The sequence below is a fragment of the Denticeps clupeoides genome, chromosome 1 (assembly GCF_900700375.1).
Source record: "Denticeps clupeoides chromosome 1, fDenClu1.1, whole genome shotgun sequence".
Lineage (NCBI taxonomy): Eukaryota > Metazoa > Chordata > Actinopteri > Clupeiformes > Denticipitidae > Denticeps > Denticeps clupeoides.
This window is the reverse complement of record NC_041707.1, coordinates 33,410,234-33,429,991: the sequence shown is the minus strand read 5'-3', so window position 1 is coordinate 33,429,991 and position 19,758 is coordinate 33,410,234. Positions and strand designations below refer to the sequence as shown.

Here is a 19,758-nt window from a genome sequence, read left to right as displayed (position 1 = left end):
CAAATGAAATTAAATGAAAATTCTTGATGCGCTCTTTCTTCTGCTCCAAAAGCTATTTAGCACACCAACTGGTGCAGTTTTATGATAATGCAATGGTGTCCCCGAATGTTTATTGGCAACACTCCCCAACCTTTGTGGGAGCCCAGACACTTTCCCACAGACTGCACAATAAATTCAATTCATCTCAACATAGAATCAGCAGCTCTCACATTTTGCATCCTTGAATGTCTGGGAATTCACAGACTAATGACTTTTAGTCTCATTCAAATCAGGAAAACTAATCATTCTAATAAATAAGTTCTTAATAGTTTTTCAGACAGCATTCATGTTGCTTAAGCAGCGTAAGAGTAGGGAAAACCCTGGCTGTCTTTGCTCGGGCGTGTTTCGCCGTGGCCGGTGGGGTAGGGGGTGTCACCCATGCACTCCAAGGATCCTGATGGTGACACACCCCTGCACATCGGTGTGAACTTGAGGAATGTGAGGGTGGCACATCTGCAAACCAGGAAAAAAAGCCCTTGGTCCCTCGTCCTCCCGGCTCCCCTGCAGGCCGTCGGCACGCTGTGCAGCTTGATTGCTCTCGTAGGAGACGCCTAACACAAACTCTGAGCAGCCAGAGAGCGAACCTCATTAAAAGAGGCTAAATTTAAGCATCAAGTCATCAAGAAGGAGAGGAAGAAGCAAAAGAAACAAACAGATATGAATCTACCGGCCTATTCCCCGGTGATCAAAAGCCTGATCAATTAGGACGCAGTTAACCTAATTATTATCCACCAAAACCAGTTGGATTTCGGTTCATACAGGGCTTTTTATGAGAATAATCGCATTGTTGTTGCCAGGCTCTTACTTTCTTGAGCTTTTGAAATTCTGACGCCATGATGTTCTTTTATTTTTAGTTTTTTTTTGCCTTCATCAGCACGTTCTGTTTGCGTCATTAGCTTTGCTGTTGCAGCTCACAGATTTTAGAATATTTTACTGCAGTCACAGTGAGGTGCAACATCTTGGCAAGTGCCGCTGAAACTGTGGACGTCGTGTTTTTGTAAGAAACTACGGTTTTGTGACATTCAGTAACTAGGTTAGTGTTGCACAAGTGGGGCACAAAAATGGAACTTTAACCCACAGGTTACGTTTTATGCCAGCATGAGCCGATTGACTAGGCATTCAGAGTTTAATTTCAATTTTAATTGTGTCATTATGTCAAAATAAAGTCAAAATACATGTAAAGCGCATATACATGCAAAATCGTACTTGAGGCTGTTTGTTCAAAGTGTACAGAAGGGGGCAGAAGTTACAAAAGGTGGCACGCAGAGTGAGGAAATGTGCATTAAAGTAGCAGGGAGCAAAGTGATCCAGATGATTGTACGTTGCTGCTGTAATACAAATTACATATTAACTGGCATTTTGGCCTTGTCGTGTATGTCTCAGACCCAAATTGTGATTCCTTGCATTCAAGTGAGCAGCTCCAGAGCAATTATTTGTGACCCTCGACGTGACACTTCCTATGAAAAAAGCTTCATGTTCCTCAAACTGGCCTGACCTGCTTTCACAGCTTATAGATACTCTTGGCTTCTAAAAGGAAACACAGTCAAGCAGTCGACGCGGGCGGGTAAGAATAGAAGAAAACAGGCCAGACGGCCATGATCTAGTGTAGCAATGCAATGCTCCAAGATGGGTTGGGCAGCTCATTAGCTGCTAAAAAAAGACATTTAGGAATTAAAGAAGTGCTGGTATCAGAATTCCTAAGACAGGTAAGGCAGGTGTGACTCTTCAGACCACAGACACCTCAAAAAAGGAATAGGTTTGAATATAAAAGAATATAACAAAAAGGATAACAAATACCAATTTGTCAAAGCTTGAAATAATAATGCATTCGAGCCCAAATCTGCTGATGCACCAGATACTGTACTAGCGTGAATTTGGCCAGTTTTACTGCTTCTTTAATCAGTGCGACTGTGTTCAATTGTACTAACATATTTGAAAATGTTAATAATGAGCGAAGACTTGACAGTCTCCCAAACACAGCATTCCACTGGAGGTCAAGACTAATTGTTGCTGATAAAGTGTTTGCAGATATTCCATCATTATGAGATATTTTCCAGCTCCCAGATCCATTTACAACACGAACAACGTCCGGACTGCAGTTTTGACCCATTTCATGTCTTTTTAATGCACCAAACAATTGTTATCAAAAATGAGGACATTTCTAAACGACCTAAACATTTGAAGAGTAGCATATGTGAGGGTATGAAGCCTTAAATCTCTGCATTTTGCAGGTGCTTTAAGACAGTTTTGGACGAGACGGACGTGTCTGTGCTTGTCTAACTGATGTGGCTGCACCTGAATCACACAAAACACCAGTGTGTCACCGTTCACGGTGGCAATTGATGGTGTGTACAGATATACACTTTGTAAAACACAGCTTCTCATTGGAAGATGCAAGTCTCCATTTTAAGCAGAGAAGCCCAGTTATTTCACATTTATCTTCTGACTCAAGCTTTATAAAAGCACTGTTGGGGGACAGTCCCCCTGGAGACACTCGGCGTTAAGAATCTTGCTCAGAGACACAATGGTGGTAAGTCGGTTTGAGCCTGTGACTCTGTGGTCTTCTGTTTCCTCAACCACTACCAACCTACCACCCAAACCACAGTAAAGGTGGTGTTGATGCAGCATTAGAGATCAAGTTATGCAATGTTTCACATTGAACTGTCGAAGATTGTGTTTACCTTGATGCATTCATGTGTCTGTGCACAGAAAGATGGGCATTCACTCCGTCACATGCCACCCAGACCCCCTCCCTTGGACAAGGGGCAGGTTTGACTTGCCCTAGCCCACAGAGAATGCACCCAGACAGCATAGCTGTGAGACGCCCTTGACATGCTGGGAATTTTAACGATAAATCTGTATCTACCAAAATCTTTCTTTGTGGATCCACGTGGCAGAAAAAAAAAAAACACATACTTTGAAAGCAACCGTCCTGTAACAATTATGACCTTTTTAAAATGGCCAGTGGGAGTGGCGTGTTGATATCTGTTCTAGGCTGTGGCCTTGCAGTAGAAGGAGGCGAGAAAGGCTGCAAATGTGTCGTCCAGTTGGCGCATTTCCTAAACATGCCAGGCTTAGATTGGCAGATGGCTTCTATATGTAGCAAGATCCTTCAGCATTTAATGAAAGCAAGCAAAGCACTGGCAGAGACGATAGGCCCCCCTTCCCCCCCAGCGCTGCATTAAACTAGCAATACAGCCTCTTCCTCGTTTCAATAAAATGGAATTGTATTTGTGCAAGAGAGCATTGGTGAATGTGACTGCTAATATACATTTGTGCCTTGCATGGTGCCTTTAAGCACTGTGAGGTTTGATTGTATTGTTCATAATTCAATGCCAAAATATATTTTTCTCCCACTTTAAAATATTGGTTTTAATATTGGTATCATGATATATATTGTTGGTTGGTGCTGCTTGTTGCGCCCCTTGATTTTACAGTCAGGTGTGTGACTAGTGTGCCAATGTCTCAAAAGCAAGAGAGTGCGTCCGAATACCCTAAAATGCTAAATGTGAGATTACTCGGCTGCGGCCCGAAAAATGAAGTTGCTCATGCACTTCTTAACTGCTAACTCGCCTCACACTGGAGACGCGGTGAGTCCCTAAGCAAAACGGCCACACGGCGTCCCTCCCATCCAGCACCGCCCACGGAACTCCACGTTAATCAGTAGAAAAACCAGGCTATCCAGCTTGGTCACCTATATAATGTCTACTGGGGGACGTCCAGCAGCTGACCAAGGGCCTTTAACATGGGAATTTTGGACATTTTATTGCCTACTTTTACACACATAAAGACAGAAATTTGAGTTTAGACGTCTCACTCTGGCCGCATACAAATTTAGACCAGCAGTGTACTGGACTTATTTCTATATATATGGCTTTTATGGTCTGAAAATATAGGTCTATATATTTCTGTTCTCGAATATATTTGTGTTGCCAAAAAAGAACATTTTAAGAAAATGATTTGTCTAGCCTTCATTGAGATCAGCTTGGATCAACCTGAATACAATTTGATAGACAAATGAAGCCCATACAAAAAAGGTTGGAGTTATGTGTGTTCTAATGACCTCACAAATAAATGTGGATCATGTCACAGTAATAATAGTTGAACAGGTTGATTTCAATTGTTCACTTTATTCAATGTGGAAGAGTTAGCAGAAAAAAAAAATACTCAATGGAAAGTCCCTCAAAAGAACCTGACGAGGAATGTGGACACACCAGATGATAAATCTGCTCTTCCCTCTGAAACAAACACGCACACAATATATCTATTTATGTATAAATATATATAAATAAATACTTAGAAAATGTTCATAAACATAAAAATGCTAAATCTTCATGTTTATGCTCCCTCATGCAATGTATACTTAAAAAAAACAGCTTTTAGTCTTTGTTGGCCCATCGTTGGTTCGTTTCTGGAAAGGCAGCGGGTGCTCCGGAACCCAGAAGAGCCGGTCGGACCTGCATGGCCGTCATTCCAGTCTGAATGAAAAGGCCTGTGTGAACAGTTCTCTCTCTGGCTTATAAAAAGAAGCGCGTCTCACTCTGGTTTTCACTGAGACTGAAGTTGAAGCCACTCCGGGAGGAATCCCAGCTCAAGGTAAACCAAATGTCTGACCTGCAAATGACAGCAAGCATGGGTTGTGCATGAATAGTAGGAATGCTCTGCAGTGCTTTTTGAATTGTGTGGCTTTTTTCCTGTTTGCCCGTGGACCAGAATCAAGACCAAAATCATGCACATCCAGAAGCACCAGAACCATTGGTTCCTCTGGTGAAGTGGTTCTTAACAGTTCAACAGTTCTCAGCTAAAATTGTGAAATGTTTAGGACCACTTGATCAGGGGGACGGAGTCCGCAACCTGGGACTGCACGAGGACGCAGTCTTGTGAGACGGCCGTGGCTTTTATTTTTTCTTCGGGCAATCTGGTGACAATATTTCTGTGGACTGTGTTACTAGTTGCATTTACTTTCATTTTACACACAAATTGTTCCACTCTGCATTACCTGTGCTGTCAGAGAATTTTCTAAGAATAAAGAGTTACAGAGACGATCCATCAGCTGTCACAGGCAGGTTTCTCTCTGTCGCCCCCTGGTGTTCAATGTCAAGGCTGCGTTGTTCCAGTTGAACCTGATGCTGTTTTTTTTTTTTTTTTTAGAAAGGCCTAAACTGAATGGATTTAGTGGAGGGACGGATTGACTGAATTTATCTCCGCAGTAAAAGTATAAAAAGTCCATGTTTAAGAAGTGATACAAAAATATTCTAACCGCAAAAATCCGCCACTTTAGGCCAGTTTTCCCTTCGCTGTCCGTGGAACTGAAGTTACTGGATGCTTAAATAACATATCAATATTAAAGTCAAATTTTTGCATTAAACACCATTACTAAATACTCAAATAATAAAGCACGGTGAGCAGCTACGAAGCATGACATTTGTCTTGTCCTCTTAAAACCCATTATTCATCACTAGTCAGTCCAGCAGGTTCCTTTACGCGTGGGGGCGGGCGTGGGGTGCTACTGTAGTTTCGTGGTCATAATGACGAGCCCAAAGCGATTTCCGTGTAGGACAGCAGATGTCGCGCCCCGGGCTCCCCCGAGACCCGATCCAGGGAATTTCATCAGCGGCGCGCCGAGCCCACGCAGCATCCCGCGGGGAAGGATGGGGGGCGTGGGACGCGCGACGGATCGTGATCATCGACCTCCGACGATCCAATCAACAACACGTGCGCGCGCACACACACACACACACCCCGCAACCCAGTGACGCCCACACCCACGCATGTAAAACACGCAATTATCGCGAATACATGAAACACACGCAATTAACCCCCCCCCCCAAACCCCCCAAAATACAGTTTCTTTAGTTACCGATACTGTGCAGAACTTTCAGTTCAGGAAGGGACTCTATAAAAGTGTAAAAACGCACAAGGAGTAAGTATTAAACAGTGAAATTTGATTTAAAGAAAAAAACTCTTGATGTGGTGACATAGAAGAACTGGGTGTCGGTCTCTCCCAACTCTACAAACTACTGAACGGTCCCCTACAAGCAAAAAAAAGTCTACAGATGGAGAACAATATTGTATTGCCGCCAAGTAAAAAGTGGGACAACAATGTTGTAGTTTCAGAAAAAGAAGTAAAGTAGATCAATAGCTGTTACGTCATCAACATTTCCTTCGGGATTAATAAGGTTTCTTCTGATTCCGGTTCTGATCTCACTGGTTTTTTACTTGTGCGCAGTATAGTGTATCCGCATCGATGATGAATAACTACATATCTAAACCTGTCCTTAATTCGTTTTTTTTTTTTCCCGTGGACGTTCCAGACACGTCGCGCGACGGAGACTGCGCGTGCGCGCGGCCAGAACGGCGACGGCGACACGAAACGCCCCTGTTGCCGGAGTCCCGAAGCCGGCCACCTAAGGCGCGCTCCCGATAAGGAGGTTTTTATTATAATGAAGAGGAGCAATAAACGCCTTAATCAGACGCTGTATGGAGAGGGAGGGCGTTTCATTCCGATTTATGACCCCTGTAATTTACAAACCCGAATTAGAAATAAGGGCCATGTCGCCGACAGCATCTCTCGCTCCGAGCGTTTCAGGATTATTGACTTTCGTTAAAACACACACAAACACACAAACACACACCAGGCTGGAGGCAGGGCCGGAAATTCCTGTGCGCAAAAACGTACGCTCACAAAATGCTACAAAATGTGACCCTTGCATCACGGTCTGCGCGAAAGTGATCTGAAAGATCGTGCCACGTGATGTGGTTCCAAGTGCCAGTCGTAGTCTCTCTCTCTCTCTCTCTCTCTCTCTCTCTCTGCTCTGGTGAATTTGCGTACAGAACAGCAAACACTGTCTTCTGCGCGCACCACTGTACGTGGGTGAAGTGTGTGTGTGTGTGCGTGTGTGTGTGTGTAAGCGTATCTTAACCAGACTTGACAACTCCCATGTTCTGGAACGGTGCTGGTCGGAGGGAGGCGTCGCGTCCTACCTTTCGTCGGATGAAAGGTTGCCTGAGTGACAGTAGTGACATTAAGTGGCCAGTTTTAAAATGTTCGTATATAAAACACGGCGTGGTCTCCCACCCGTGCCAAGATGTACCCCTTTAAAGAGAGAAGCACGAGAGCCCACCGTAAAAATCGCGACCGTTGTCCTTCATTTCTAACGACTTATTTCTTATTATAATAAACACATGTAATCGGCGGTGGACTGAGCGGCAAGGGTGAGGGATGGAGAGAGAGAGAGAGAGAGAGAGAGAGAGAGAGAAGGAAGGGTGGGAGTGGGAGTGGGGCCGCGGGTAAAGAGGAGGAGGGGGGGGCGTGCGCGTCTCAGACTCGGATGATTTCATTTGGGAAGCTGCAGCGCGAGGCGGCAAGGCGTGGAGAGCGCGTCTCCGTGCGGACGCACCCATGGGTGGACCTTCCATTCAGCAAGACAGCGGCTGTTCGGCACCCAGGGCGCGGGGGTCGGTACCCGCGCGCTACCCATGGCTTCTCGGGAGGGCAAGCCGAACCCCGGCCTCATCGACCTGGGCGCGTTCTTCGTGGACTCCGACATCATTTTCGGATTTACGAGTCACCTGCTGAGACGGAAGGCGAAAGTGCGCGTAAGTCTGCTCGCTGGCCCGGATGTCCGGCAGGGTCCGGGGTTCCCGGTTCAGGACCGCGGAGAGCTCCCGGAGGCGCGACCACCTGACGCGCGCTTCTCACGGAACTCCCCAAAAGAAATATAATAATAATAATAATTAAAAAAAATATATATATATACATATATACATTTACAAAGAGGATGTCGGTTTCGCCAGCAACAAGTCGGGAATTAAGGGACGCCGAGGGACGCAGTGTCACCGTCCACCGCGAGCACGAGCGGGAAGCAATTAACGCGGCGCCTAATCGGGACAATCCCGCGGTCATCAGGTCCGACTGCGTTTAATTCTACCGCGTCACGTGGACGGAATTCAGCCAACTTTCCCCTTAAAATCCGATTACAGAGTAACACCCTAACGGGAAATATTTTTCGTTAAGCATGCAATATCTAACATTTATAAGCGGAGAAAACACTACCTAAATACAAAACAAAAGCGATCTGTCTGTATTATGAGTTTTTATAAAAATGAGAATTATTTCAATGACCTACTAGTTGCTCCTGAAGAAACAAAGGGCTGGAAGTGGGTTAGCGCGGGGCTGGGGAACTAGTCTACCCTTTGACATTTCGTCATGTGACCCCCCGAGCCTTCTTTCGTCATGAAATATTCAAACGTTCAAAAATTAAATATTTAACATTTTTACTGGCGCGTCTCACTCGTTTTTTTTTTTTTACTGTCGCGTCAGTTCCTTGAACTGGCCAGATGATGGCGCCAGAGCGGCGTGCGACAACGCGACGCGCGCCGCGTGCGACGGAGCAGCGTGCGGGGAGGTGACGTCATAGAACACCTCGAGCCGCGTCTGCTATTTATTAGTGCTTTTTTAAATGTATATTTGTGGAACACACATTAATTAGTTAATTAGTTTTCCATCTGCTGCCTTCTAAAGTGTAATCGTCGATTTGCTCTGTGAAGCCCCAGCTCCATTTTAAAAACCCTTTTTAATTGAATTGTCCACAATTCCACAGTCCCCCCCCGGTCACGTGTTCGGCGCTCCGGCCGGTAAAGCGCGTCGCCGCCCGGCCCCGCCCACCGCCCCACTTCGCCCGCCCGCCATGGGAACCGGCGGCGCGCTCTGCAGCGAGGACTTCAACGCGTTTCTTTCCTTTTCTTTTTTTAGTTTGTAACTTTTCATGAACAAATGACCGCGCGGCCGATACGCGAGCGAACAAAGTTTGGGGGTGAACTGTAAACGAAAGTGTTGCTGAGACTCGGAGACGGCATGGATGCCCCTTTTCTCAGGGGGTCGGGGCTGGGGGTCACCGTAAGTGTACACCGTCGCGTAAAAAGTAAAAAAAAAAAATATAAAAAAAAAAAGAAAAAGAAAAGAAATTAAGTCGCTTTTCACTTTCACAGCATTTAAAAAAAAAAAAAGCGCAACACGTGTCCCAGCGCTCACTCCCTCGTTTCTCTCTCACTTGCTTCCATTGCATGGCGAAGGTTGAGGGGGGTCCGGGCGGAGAGGAGCTCGGCCCGAGGAAGAGGCTCCCTTCTCTGGAGGACGCGCCATGGGACCGCCGCCCCCCTCCGGAGGGCGCGGGGTCGGTGAGCGTCTCCGAGCTGGAACCGGGGGACCCGGGCCACCCTGACCTGTGCAAGCGGTGTCACGCCAAGGTGGCCGAGCTGAAGAGGCAGGCGCTCGCCTTGTCTGACCCGGGTTCACTGAAGGTAATGCCACTCTTCTATAGTTTAGTAGATATAAGTAGATAGAATGCCTGTCAATCACTATTAAGGGACCCTTGACCTCCCCTGAACTTGCCATAGCGACATTTTGCAGTACATGCTGTATATGAAGTATTAATATTCATGGTCAGACTTGAAAAACCACCGATGATTGCAGCGAAGGGGATCACAGCAACAGACATCCAAACTAGGGGTGGTACAATAAATCAACATGATAAGAGATCATGATTTAATTTTCTTCTTTCATTCTGTTATATTCTGTGGGCGACTCCAAAAAACAAAAGCTTCTCAGATGCTGAATACTTCAAACACATAGTATAAATACGGGGTCGAATGAACAGATTTTACTTAAGAGTGTAAAACCATGCATCATCACACCACGCTTCCAACACTTTCTGTATCCTAAAGTAAAAGTTCTGTGTATCCTGAAGTAAAAGTTCAGTGTTTCACCTCACCGGGTAAATTGTCTTCACATGTCAGTAACGAAAGAAAGGGAGGTGGGCGGGGTTGTTGGAGTAGGTCCTTCTCGCCCTGCAGCCCCTTGCTGACTTTCACACACTTGTTAACACAGCTTAGGGCGCCAGAGTCTGGGAGATTTAAACAGAAAACTCTTGGAAGTGGCCCATTGTTCTGGGGAAACAATGCTTATCTCGCTCCTTGTCTGTCAGCTTTACGGAGGGAGAAAACAGCCAGGTCCGCTAGTGCAGCGGTCTGGGGCGGGGGGCTGGTCGGAACCCAGCTGACCTTCAACAACACATGCGAGCGATTCCTGCCCAACCTGCAGCGAATTCCCACCACTGTCGGATGCAGGCCGGAGACTTTTTCATTGTTGTCTGCTTTGAAGCTTGAGCTAGACTGGGTTGTTTCCTCCACTCCAGCCCCCCGCCCCCCGCGTGGTATTTGAGGAGAGGGTCCCGTGCTTGGTTTGGATTACGATCCCTGGGATGGGCCAGGTGACCAGAGAGGACAGAAAGGGCTTTGTGTTCCCTCGCTTCAGGCTCTGTGGCAGTTTTTGGGCCAGTGGGCGGGTCCCCTGAGCTGATCCCCAGATGTGCATACATCAACTAATCATGGTTGGATGGCTCAAGTAAAGCACACAAGGACGTGGGAGAGCCGGCCTGGATGTATCGGTTTCTTCCCGTCTGGAGTAGAAAGGGTCCGTTGTCTTGCCGAGGGTTCAGCCGGCCCACCTGGTCCGGGGTTCGAACTCCTTGGCAGGATAAAAGCGTGCCACCTTGTAAACGGTGTCACACACATGACATTGGCGTACGAATTCTGACCTGCGGCGCCGCTGTGCTTCGAGGCTTCTGTCAAGTTCCGCGGTTCAGCCAGTATCGCACGGAAAGCACAAAAGAGGTTGGTGACGCGTCCTGCTTCTCAGCTCCATGTGAACCTCCTCCTAAGGCGCCCTGTCACCCTTCCAGGAGTTCAGCCGACCTTTACAGTTTGAACCGCGGCCAGGCGGTGCACTAAGGCCAAGTCTGTGCGGGGCTGAATGAGCCCACTGTACTTGAGGGAAACTTCAGAAGGAAATTGGCCATGAATGAGCCCACGGCCACAAAGCCTGACCTGGAATGGCGGAGGCGCTTTCATGTACGTCCTTCCTCTCGCTGCCCACACCCAGGCCAGGAGGGTCAACGCGGAGTACGCTGAGAGAGCGGGAGCTGCGCCCAGGTCATCAGGCAGGTTCTTCTTCCCATGTGGAATTAATGATGATTGGCGTCGTTCATCATTTGTCTTAATTCAGTGCTCTGAGGCAGCTTTCCCAAAGTTTGCTTCTGTAGAAGAATGTCCTGGAATCCAGGTCCTCAGCATGGACCACCACGGCGACGAAGTCCCATCAGCACTCCTAACACCGTCTCTTGCTGACGTTTGTCTGATGATGTTTTTTCCCCGCCGAGCTGCGGGAAATGGCCTGTTCGTTTCGTACAACGCTCTGAGCCTCTTGCCCCAGATGCTCTTTTTTTTTTTTCTCTTTCGCACGCCGGCTGCAGCGTTCAAGACGTGATGAATGTCTCAACTGAAATTCCTCGCACACAACACAATGAGGGAACTTGCCACCGGATCAAGTGCTAAATGCTCGAGCGCTTAACCTCTCACAATGCCTGAGTACAGGCTGTGCACATGTGTGGCGCGTTGCGCAATGCGCGGCTCGGCCTTGGTCAATTCGTCTTCGGCTAAACAGCGACGGCACTCCTTGTCCTAGACGCAATCCTTCATGTCAGTACGTCCGTGTCGCATTACCCGGAGACTTTAGGATCGTGTCTAAGTTCTACGGCCACCGTAATTACGGAAACTTTCAGCACTTCTCACACCTGGCTAATATACCCAGCGTCCGAGAACGTCACCTTTCCTTCTCCACTACTTCCTTCCATATTTGGTGTCACCAACTGCTGATTAATCGTCTGCTCTGAGACGATTTTTTTATCCCTCTCTCGCTCTCTCCCTCTCTCTCCCTCCCTCTTTTCTTTTTGCCTTTGCATTGGTAAACAACAGGCCGCTGCGTTGCCGTGCCCACCGCCGAGCCTCATGTTGCCGCGCGCATTAAGAAGGGTTAAGTCCTCGCCGCGAACCGGAGAAGAGCTATCTGCAGGTTAGTGCGGACTTATCCGTCCGTCACTCGATACTGCGGCTGAAATCGGAAGCCTAGACCCCGTCTTTGTTCACCACTTCAAAATGAGAGTGAAGGCCCCGAGGACAGACGAGGCCAAATGATTCTTAAAAACGTTTTTCCCACTTTCAGTTTTTATGCATTCTGATCATTTTGTCACATGACCTTACTGGTTTGTTTTTGGTACTGGTACTCATATGAAGCCTGGCGACACCAAAAGCACCTGAGCTGAGACTTTGTGCTTGTTTCACATGTTAAAGGTCACTGGACATTGGGTGACATGAGACAGAATCCCAGGAAATGGGTTTGGTTGGGTGGACCTTGTTTAATTAACTAATTAATTAATTACTTAATTAATTTCATATATCTGTTTAAAACAGGCAGCTTGTTGCACCAGTCCACTGATAAAAGATTTGGACTGAAGTGCCAAAAGACATAAACTCGTTATAAACTTGTTCGGTCGCTTCACGTTTGCAGGTACAATCCGCCCAACAGTGCTGCACTGAAAAGGTTACATTTTCACTTATGCAATATGACTGGCATATTCATATGTGATTTATGTTCAATGTGAGTTAACAGGAATTTTCTTTCCGCCCTTCTTATGATTCCAGTAAATAGAAGAAAAAAGTTCAACGGCTTTTTTTTTTTTTTTTTATCATGCAAGAAGATTTCTAATAGCTATTGTTAAACTGCTTTTTCCCAAACGTACAGGGCTGGGCCGTTCCACAAAATATTCAGCAGCGCTCATAAATCTGTCAGGTGCTCTCGCAGGTATCATTCCGTCACGAGCTGTACTTAGTTCAGGGTTAGTTGCCTAATTTTGCCAAATGAATCATTAAATTAGTTATAGTGGACTAATTGCTTTGGCGTACGATTAAGCCATGAAATGGACAGCACTGGACGGCAGAAGTGACGTGAAAATACATAGATCAAGGAGTTCTGCTTCAGGCAATTGTGGTTCTCCTGTATGCCAATGAAGGTCACCCTAAGGCCATGACGTGCTAGAGTTTCAGATTCAAGCTTTACTGGGAAAATTCTTTCAAACCCCATTTATCCAAAGAGCACATTGATTGCCCGTAGAATGAAAGCAGGAGCACCATATTTTTCTTACCGTTCTTATCTCACCTCTCGCACTGGACACAAGCAAAATGTTAACAGAGGTTAATATAACAGTAATGATGTCAGAAATGAAAGGTTGATGACTCTTGATGACTCTCATTGCTTACTGTCATTCCATAAATCAAGGTGAATTGCTAGTGGCAAGGGTGTGCATGTTCGCATGTGTTGGTGTGCACACTGGTGCTCGGGCTTGTTTGTCAGTTGACCTTTTGGCGATTAATAAATGTCTTTCCTTGCACCTGATGAAATGTGCTTTAAACTGAGAGAAACGGAAAAGTTGCCCAAATGACAGTGGAAGCCTGGCTCCGAGTGAATAGACGGCGCAATGACAGGTCCTGGCCACTGGGGGCACATGTGCCTTTGTTTTCTCTGTCTGTTCAAACTGTCTTCATAAATGCAGGGATTTTTCTCCCTCACGTTGATATTCACGACTGTATATTTTTGAATAGGTTTTTAAATATAATTTATTTTTATGTTGATATTATTTTAAACTTCTTAGGAATTTCTTCTTGTAGTGGGAACTTCATCAAATGCCTTTTGATAAGGGTACGCTGTGCAAAAGTTTACATGACAGTGATATTATTCATTTGTGATTTTTAATACCTATACATTAGTTTGCATTGATTATAGAAAAAAAATGCATTAGTGTTTGCTTGGTTTCCGTGTGTGTACCCATGTTCCTGTTCAGTGGTCATGGGAATGTACATTGTGTGTAATTTGTTTATAAATTGGAAGATGAAAAATTTCCGCGGTTGCCATGGTGAGTGATGCAGCTGGGTGCAGCTGGACCATTCCATCAGACTCCCCTGACAGCAAAAGAGAGCACAGCTCGCACATTAATATAGTAGGGACTGTGGTTTGCTTCGAAATGGAGGGGAACAGATCATTTGAGCCGAGGTTGTGTTTCTTCCCTTCGGAAATGGATCTCGTGCGTTTTGATCACCTGAGCCGAACAGCGCGGAGGAGTTTCGATTGCCCGCACAATGGGAGAAATTCTGCCACGTTTTTCCCCCTTCTTTGTGAAGACTCTTTTCGGAAACCCCATATCACGGTAAAGAGTATGCGCAATGACAGGAAGGTCAGAGGCTATTCAACAAAGAGGCTGAGAGACTCCCCTCAGGCATTTGCACGTTCTAAATCACATCCATGCAAACATCAGTCTCAAACCTTTCATTATTTCTAACATGCGCACACGAAGCTAAATTTTCCCCTATTGTGGAACAAAGTGTATGCAAGATACCGGAATAGCTGCTGCATTTGTTCTAAACACACACACACACAGACACACACAAGGCACCAAAGAGCAGGAGCCCAGACAGAGTGTGTGTTCTCACAGCCTTCCCTTTCCGACCATGCAGCCTTGGCGTGGCTGCACTTTATGTCTTATGTACCATATTAAATTGCTGCGCAATAATCTGATGTCAAACAGTGCCGAGGAGGTACAGCAGACATCCATCACACTGCGGTGTGGGCTGTGAGGGGAAGCGGGAACATCCAAGGGGCTTAGAGAAAGGGACATCTCGAAAACGTAATTAAATCTCGGTGGGTTTTTAGAGCTTCTGTTTCATAATTTTATGTTAATTTCACAACTGTGTGTGGATTGCGGGGTGGTGTTTGATATATTGCGATTGCTTGTGCAGCGGGAGGAGTTTGGACCAGAGGGACTAGTAATGAAAGATGTAATAAAGAGGGAAATAATATCGTGGGCCCATGGCTCCCCCGGACCACGCTGCACTCTGGCAACAACAAGAGGAAACATCTCCGCTGCGAAGGGCGGATCACAGGAAACAGGTTGTGTTGTTGTGTGTTGTGCTTGTTTAGCTCTGTGGGACCTCGCATACACTGGCTGGAGAGACGATCCCATCCTGGAATTCTCCACGCGTTGGCCTGTCTGCTTAATATGGGCCTCTGCACAGGCTGCAGGCCCGGCTGGGATATGTACCATCCCTACAAGCGCTATTCGCTGGGCGCTGTCTCTTTGAGAACAGGGAGGGCTTCCAGTGTACACTGCAGATTCCCTTTGTGTCCCAATCAGATTGGAGCAAACATTCCCCCTTTTTGATCCTTTGATCAGTGGCATTAGTGATTACTATGAGTGGACAAGAACCGGCCCTTTTATGCTTTCTTTTGCTTTTGTTTAAAGTCAACATGAGGTACAATGGTTATGGACATGCCATAGTCTTCATTATGTACCCACAGGCCCACAACACCAGGGGAGATGTCAAAATCGGCCTCCTCAAGTGGCCCTTGTGGGTAATTTATATGGTCAAGTTTATCAATGCCATCGTTTGCCTCTTTGGATTTAACCCTTCCAGTGTAGAGGTCCCAGTAGGGACTTTCAGCCAAATAAGCATGGCCTTACATGCTGTAGGAATGATCCATTCTTTCAACGTTTGATAATGGTGCTAGAGATTCCGTCTAAGATGTCCTTCCAACAGGTTTTGAGTGGATTGATACCTGCCGATGTTTGTTCTCATAAACCTCCATTCAAGCATTGGTGATACTTGGTTTCCTGTGGGTAGGGACACCACCCATATCAGAATGGGAATACTTCATCGTAGGATACAAGAGATCTCTCGCAGCCACTTGGTATTGATTCGCCGATGGCCCTTGACTCAAATGAAGTTTTTGTAGGGCCTTGTAGCCAATTTCATAATCCAATAAACCTGCCATTACTGTTGACCATGCTGAATTTAACCCAGCTCTCCAGAAGCAGCACTTTGGCTCTGAAGTATAAGCCAGACGTAAACAAAATCCACCTACAGAAAGAAGAAGTTGGCAGCCAGTATCTGCTAGACACTCTTCGTTTATTTCTCAGACTGGATGAGCTTGCGTTCGACCATCATCAGGCTTTTAAATGCCCATGCTGACTTGGCATGACTGGCACAGAGGAAATGGCTGCCAAAGCAAACCGAGGTCGAGAGCCAAAATAGATGATAACGACTCAGTAGTGAGAGTGTGTGTGTGTGTGTGTGTGTGTGTGTGTGTGTGTGTGTGTGTGTGTGTGTTTCGATGTGTCCGACAGTGTACAAATGTACAAATAGCCTGTAGTTATAAACACTGGCTTTCTAATTGAAGCCACTGGGAAGATCAATGTAATGTAGCTGGTTTGTGTTTCCTGCCTCCATTTAGCCGCACAAAAGCACTCGCCGTGGGTAGACAAACGAGCCAATGAGCAGCTTCCTGACAATAGCAGCTGATGAGCGGTAAGACGGCGCTAAGTGGGTGGATTACGGAGGCTCTGTAATTTTGTTCAGCAAACAAAACTAAATGCCAGCTGCAGGATGGGATGCCATCCTTCAGCAGATCGAAGGCGTCCCTCATGTTCAGCTTTACACTTGATGTTGTCTGTCATTCCCGAGGCAATTTTGGAAATGCACAATATGCAGAACCTCTTTAAATCTTCTGTTGAAAGTGAAAGGGAAGTGATTGTGATTGTGGTACACAGCACACTGTGCAGCCTACGAAAAATGACTATTATGAGTCCACCACCGTCTTTTTTCATGGCTGAGTGTGTCCCATGTGTGTATGGGAGTTTGTGTGACAACTTGAGTGTTGTCTTTGGGATCTGATATTTATTCTTTGTATTGTCCTATGCATTTCAGAACAATGACACAGTAGTGAAGAATACTGGAGAGTCTGAGTCCAAAATTATCTCTTCGTAGAACCTACATTAATCGCTGACTCGTAATCAGAAGGCTGAGGTGCCACTGAGAAAAGCGCCGTCCTCACACACTTCTCCCCGGGCGCCTGTCATGGCCACCCACTGTTCACCAAGGGTGATGGGTTAAATGAAGAGACCACATTTCACTGTGTGCACTGGGTGCTGTGCTGTGGTGTGTCACATGTGACAGCTAATCGCTTTCACGACACAGCCAGTAGACCCTGGGATAGTTGATTGCGGGGCTTGTTAAAGGGGCTGTGAATACGACGTGGTTAGCAGTGGGGATGAATGATGAAGGACACCGAGTGAAAAGGCTTGTGGTCAGACGCTGGCTTCCTGTGTGACCAGAATGCAAGTGTGTGTATGTGAGTGATTGTGTATCTGGCAGGTACTCTCAGGGGTATTGACTTTCACTGGGTCTTCAATCTCTCGACAGAGGAATTCTGTGGCGGTGCTTATCCTGTCTGCTCTCTCCTGGACTGAACATGCGTGTCTGCATAGGTGGGGTGCATTTGGATTTTGCGAGCTTGTGCTCTGCCTTAGGGACCAACTCACACCGAGTCTGAACCCATGAAGTGTCAGTCATTTGAGGCACTTTGACCTCTGTGCCCTGCAGAAGCACAGAAGATCTGAAAGCATGGTGTTACTGTAGATGATTTTCTTACACAGTGGTTACCCTGGGGAGCAGGACTGTCAGACAGGGAGCTATAAAACATGGAAGCAAACTGAAAAACTTAATCTCCTTAAACTCCTTCTCGACTCACATCAGCAACCTTTCCCGCTCATGTAGATTCCTTCTCTGCAATATCAGACGAATCCGCCCTTATCTGTCAACCCAGGTCACCCAGATACTGATTCAGTCCTTAGTAATCTCACGACTGGACTACTGCAACTACCTTCTAGCTGGTCTACCTCTAAGTACCATCCGACCTCTACAACTCATACAAAATGCAGCAGCACGATCTGATCTTCAACCTTCCCAAATTCTCCCACACCACCCCTCTGCTACGTTCCCTCCACTGGCTCCCAGTAGCTGCACGCATCAGGTTCAAAATACTGATGCTGGCCTACAAAGCCAAACATGGAGTAGCACCATCCTACCTCACAGCCCTTATTACACCTCGCACTGCACCTCGTATACTCCGAGCCTCCAGTACTGCTCGCCTGGTCCCTCCATCTCTGAAGGTAAAAGGAAGACACTCAGCTAGACTCTTCTCCGTATTGGCCCCTCGGTGTTGGAATGAACTTCGCCTTGAGGTCAGAATAGCTCAGTCACTTCTTCAAACAGCAGCCCAAGACCTTCCTCTTTAGAGAATATTTAGATTAACTTGTAACTTTCTTATTGTCAAACTTGTGTACAGAACCTACAACAGAGTGAATAAAAAGTTGTATTCATAGTTGGGGACCGGAACTGATCACTTCAGTGATGGTAACTTGAAAGCACGTTGTAAATCGCTCTGGATAACGTAAATGTAAATCTAAACGAACAATTACACCTTTTCCATACCTCACTTTATTCCCTTCTCTGTAAACAGGACTGAACACATTGGGCGGTCATTATCAGAAATGAAAGCAAGCCAAAAAGAAGAGTCTAGGTATTAATAAACTGCCTCATTCAACATTCATTTATAATTTTCAGATCCATTATGAATTAAATTATAAAGTAAAAAGACAGGAATGTAGAATACATCATATACACTTTATGTGTATATGTTTGACAGATGTTTGATAGACTGTCCTGAAGTATTATTTTAATGTTTTTTTTATTTTTAGCATTTTATGAGCGCAATGCGTTTATGAAGTTCAAGTATTAAACTAAAGTAAGGTTTTCATTTTTACAATGTAGCCTACAGGACTGTGGTCTCGCTGATTAGAAAACTCTCTGCTATATATATTATCCTTTTATTGCCCATTAATTAGAGCCTCCTGATGCCTTTTCCCAGATTACTGGTGCTCATTGATGGTGATTCAGATTCTCTGGATTTGTGTCCCTGCTGCCGAAGAGAGCTATTACTTTAAGGACCACACACACGTGCTCACACAGAACGCCCTACACACCTGCGCATACCCAGACACTGCGACTCCTGGATCCTTTACACAACAGGTCAACAACTAGCACTGCCAGACAGTATTTGGGGGTAATGACAGACTATAATGATCCCTAATGAGTTTAATAACTACTCTCTCCGTGTGTCTGTTTGGGGGTGTACAAAGCTTACAAAGTGGCCATAATGGCAGTGATTTGCAATCTATGTCCTGCCATAAAATCGGTGCAATCTAAGAACCTCTTAATTATTTCATTGTTTGATATAGGATGTTTTGGCCTCTATGGATTTCCCTCTTTTGCCTTTAAAAGTCATAAGCTGATTCCATCTGATACTCATCTGCTAGAACTCTAATATTCTACCTCAGTACTACATCATAATACATTACAATAATCTCTATATGCTGTCATCTCACTGAACATCCTTCCTATTTCTTATTTTTTCTTGCCACTGTTGCCTTTAGCTTGCTAAATAGTGGCCATGAGCACTGTTCTAATATGAGGTGCTTTGTGCTAACATACATTGTAATAAAGTGCTTTAAAAATAAGTATTGATTGATTGATCGTAATATAAACTACAAACAAACTGATTCATGCCAAGTCAACAGAGCTTCCAGCACAAGAATATTGTGCAGAATATTGTGGGTGGTAGTAGCCTAGTGGGTAACACACTCGCCTATGAACCAGAAGACCCGGGTTCGAATCCCACTTACTACCATTGTGTCCCTGAGCAAGACACTTAACCCTAAATTGCTCCAGGGAGACTGTCCCTGTAACTACTGATTGTAAGTTGCTCTGGATAAGGCCGTCTGATAAATGCTGTAAATGTAAAAATGTAAATGTAGAACCACTCACTTCTTAGGACCCATAATTCAGTATTTAACTGCCAGTATTTCTTACTGTACCATACTGTACATAAACTATACCACAAAAAGCATGATACGAAACCTACTGACTCGATGG

General features: G+C 45.7%; 1 protein-coding gene across 2 annotated transcripts in view; it reads left to right on the top strand.

Moving 5' to 3' along the window:
• The first annotated feature begins 8,809 nt into the window (after nt 1–8,809).
• The window catches only part of kif26ab (kinesin family member 26Ab), a 66,748-nt gene continuing 55,799 nt past the window's right edge, over nt 8,810–19,758 (top strand). For both annotated transcript variants that reach the window (XM_028983498.1, XM_028983491.1), the window contains exons 1-2: nt 8,810–8,938; nt 9,115–9,342. In XM_028983498.1, coding sequence (XP_028839331.1) covers nt 8,897–8,938; nt 9,115–9,342 — 270 coding nt within the window. In that variant the 5' untranslated portion in view covers nt 8,810–8,896. The remainder of the gene's footprint in view (nt 8,939–9,114; nt 9,343–19,758) is intronic.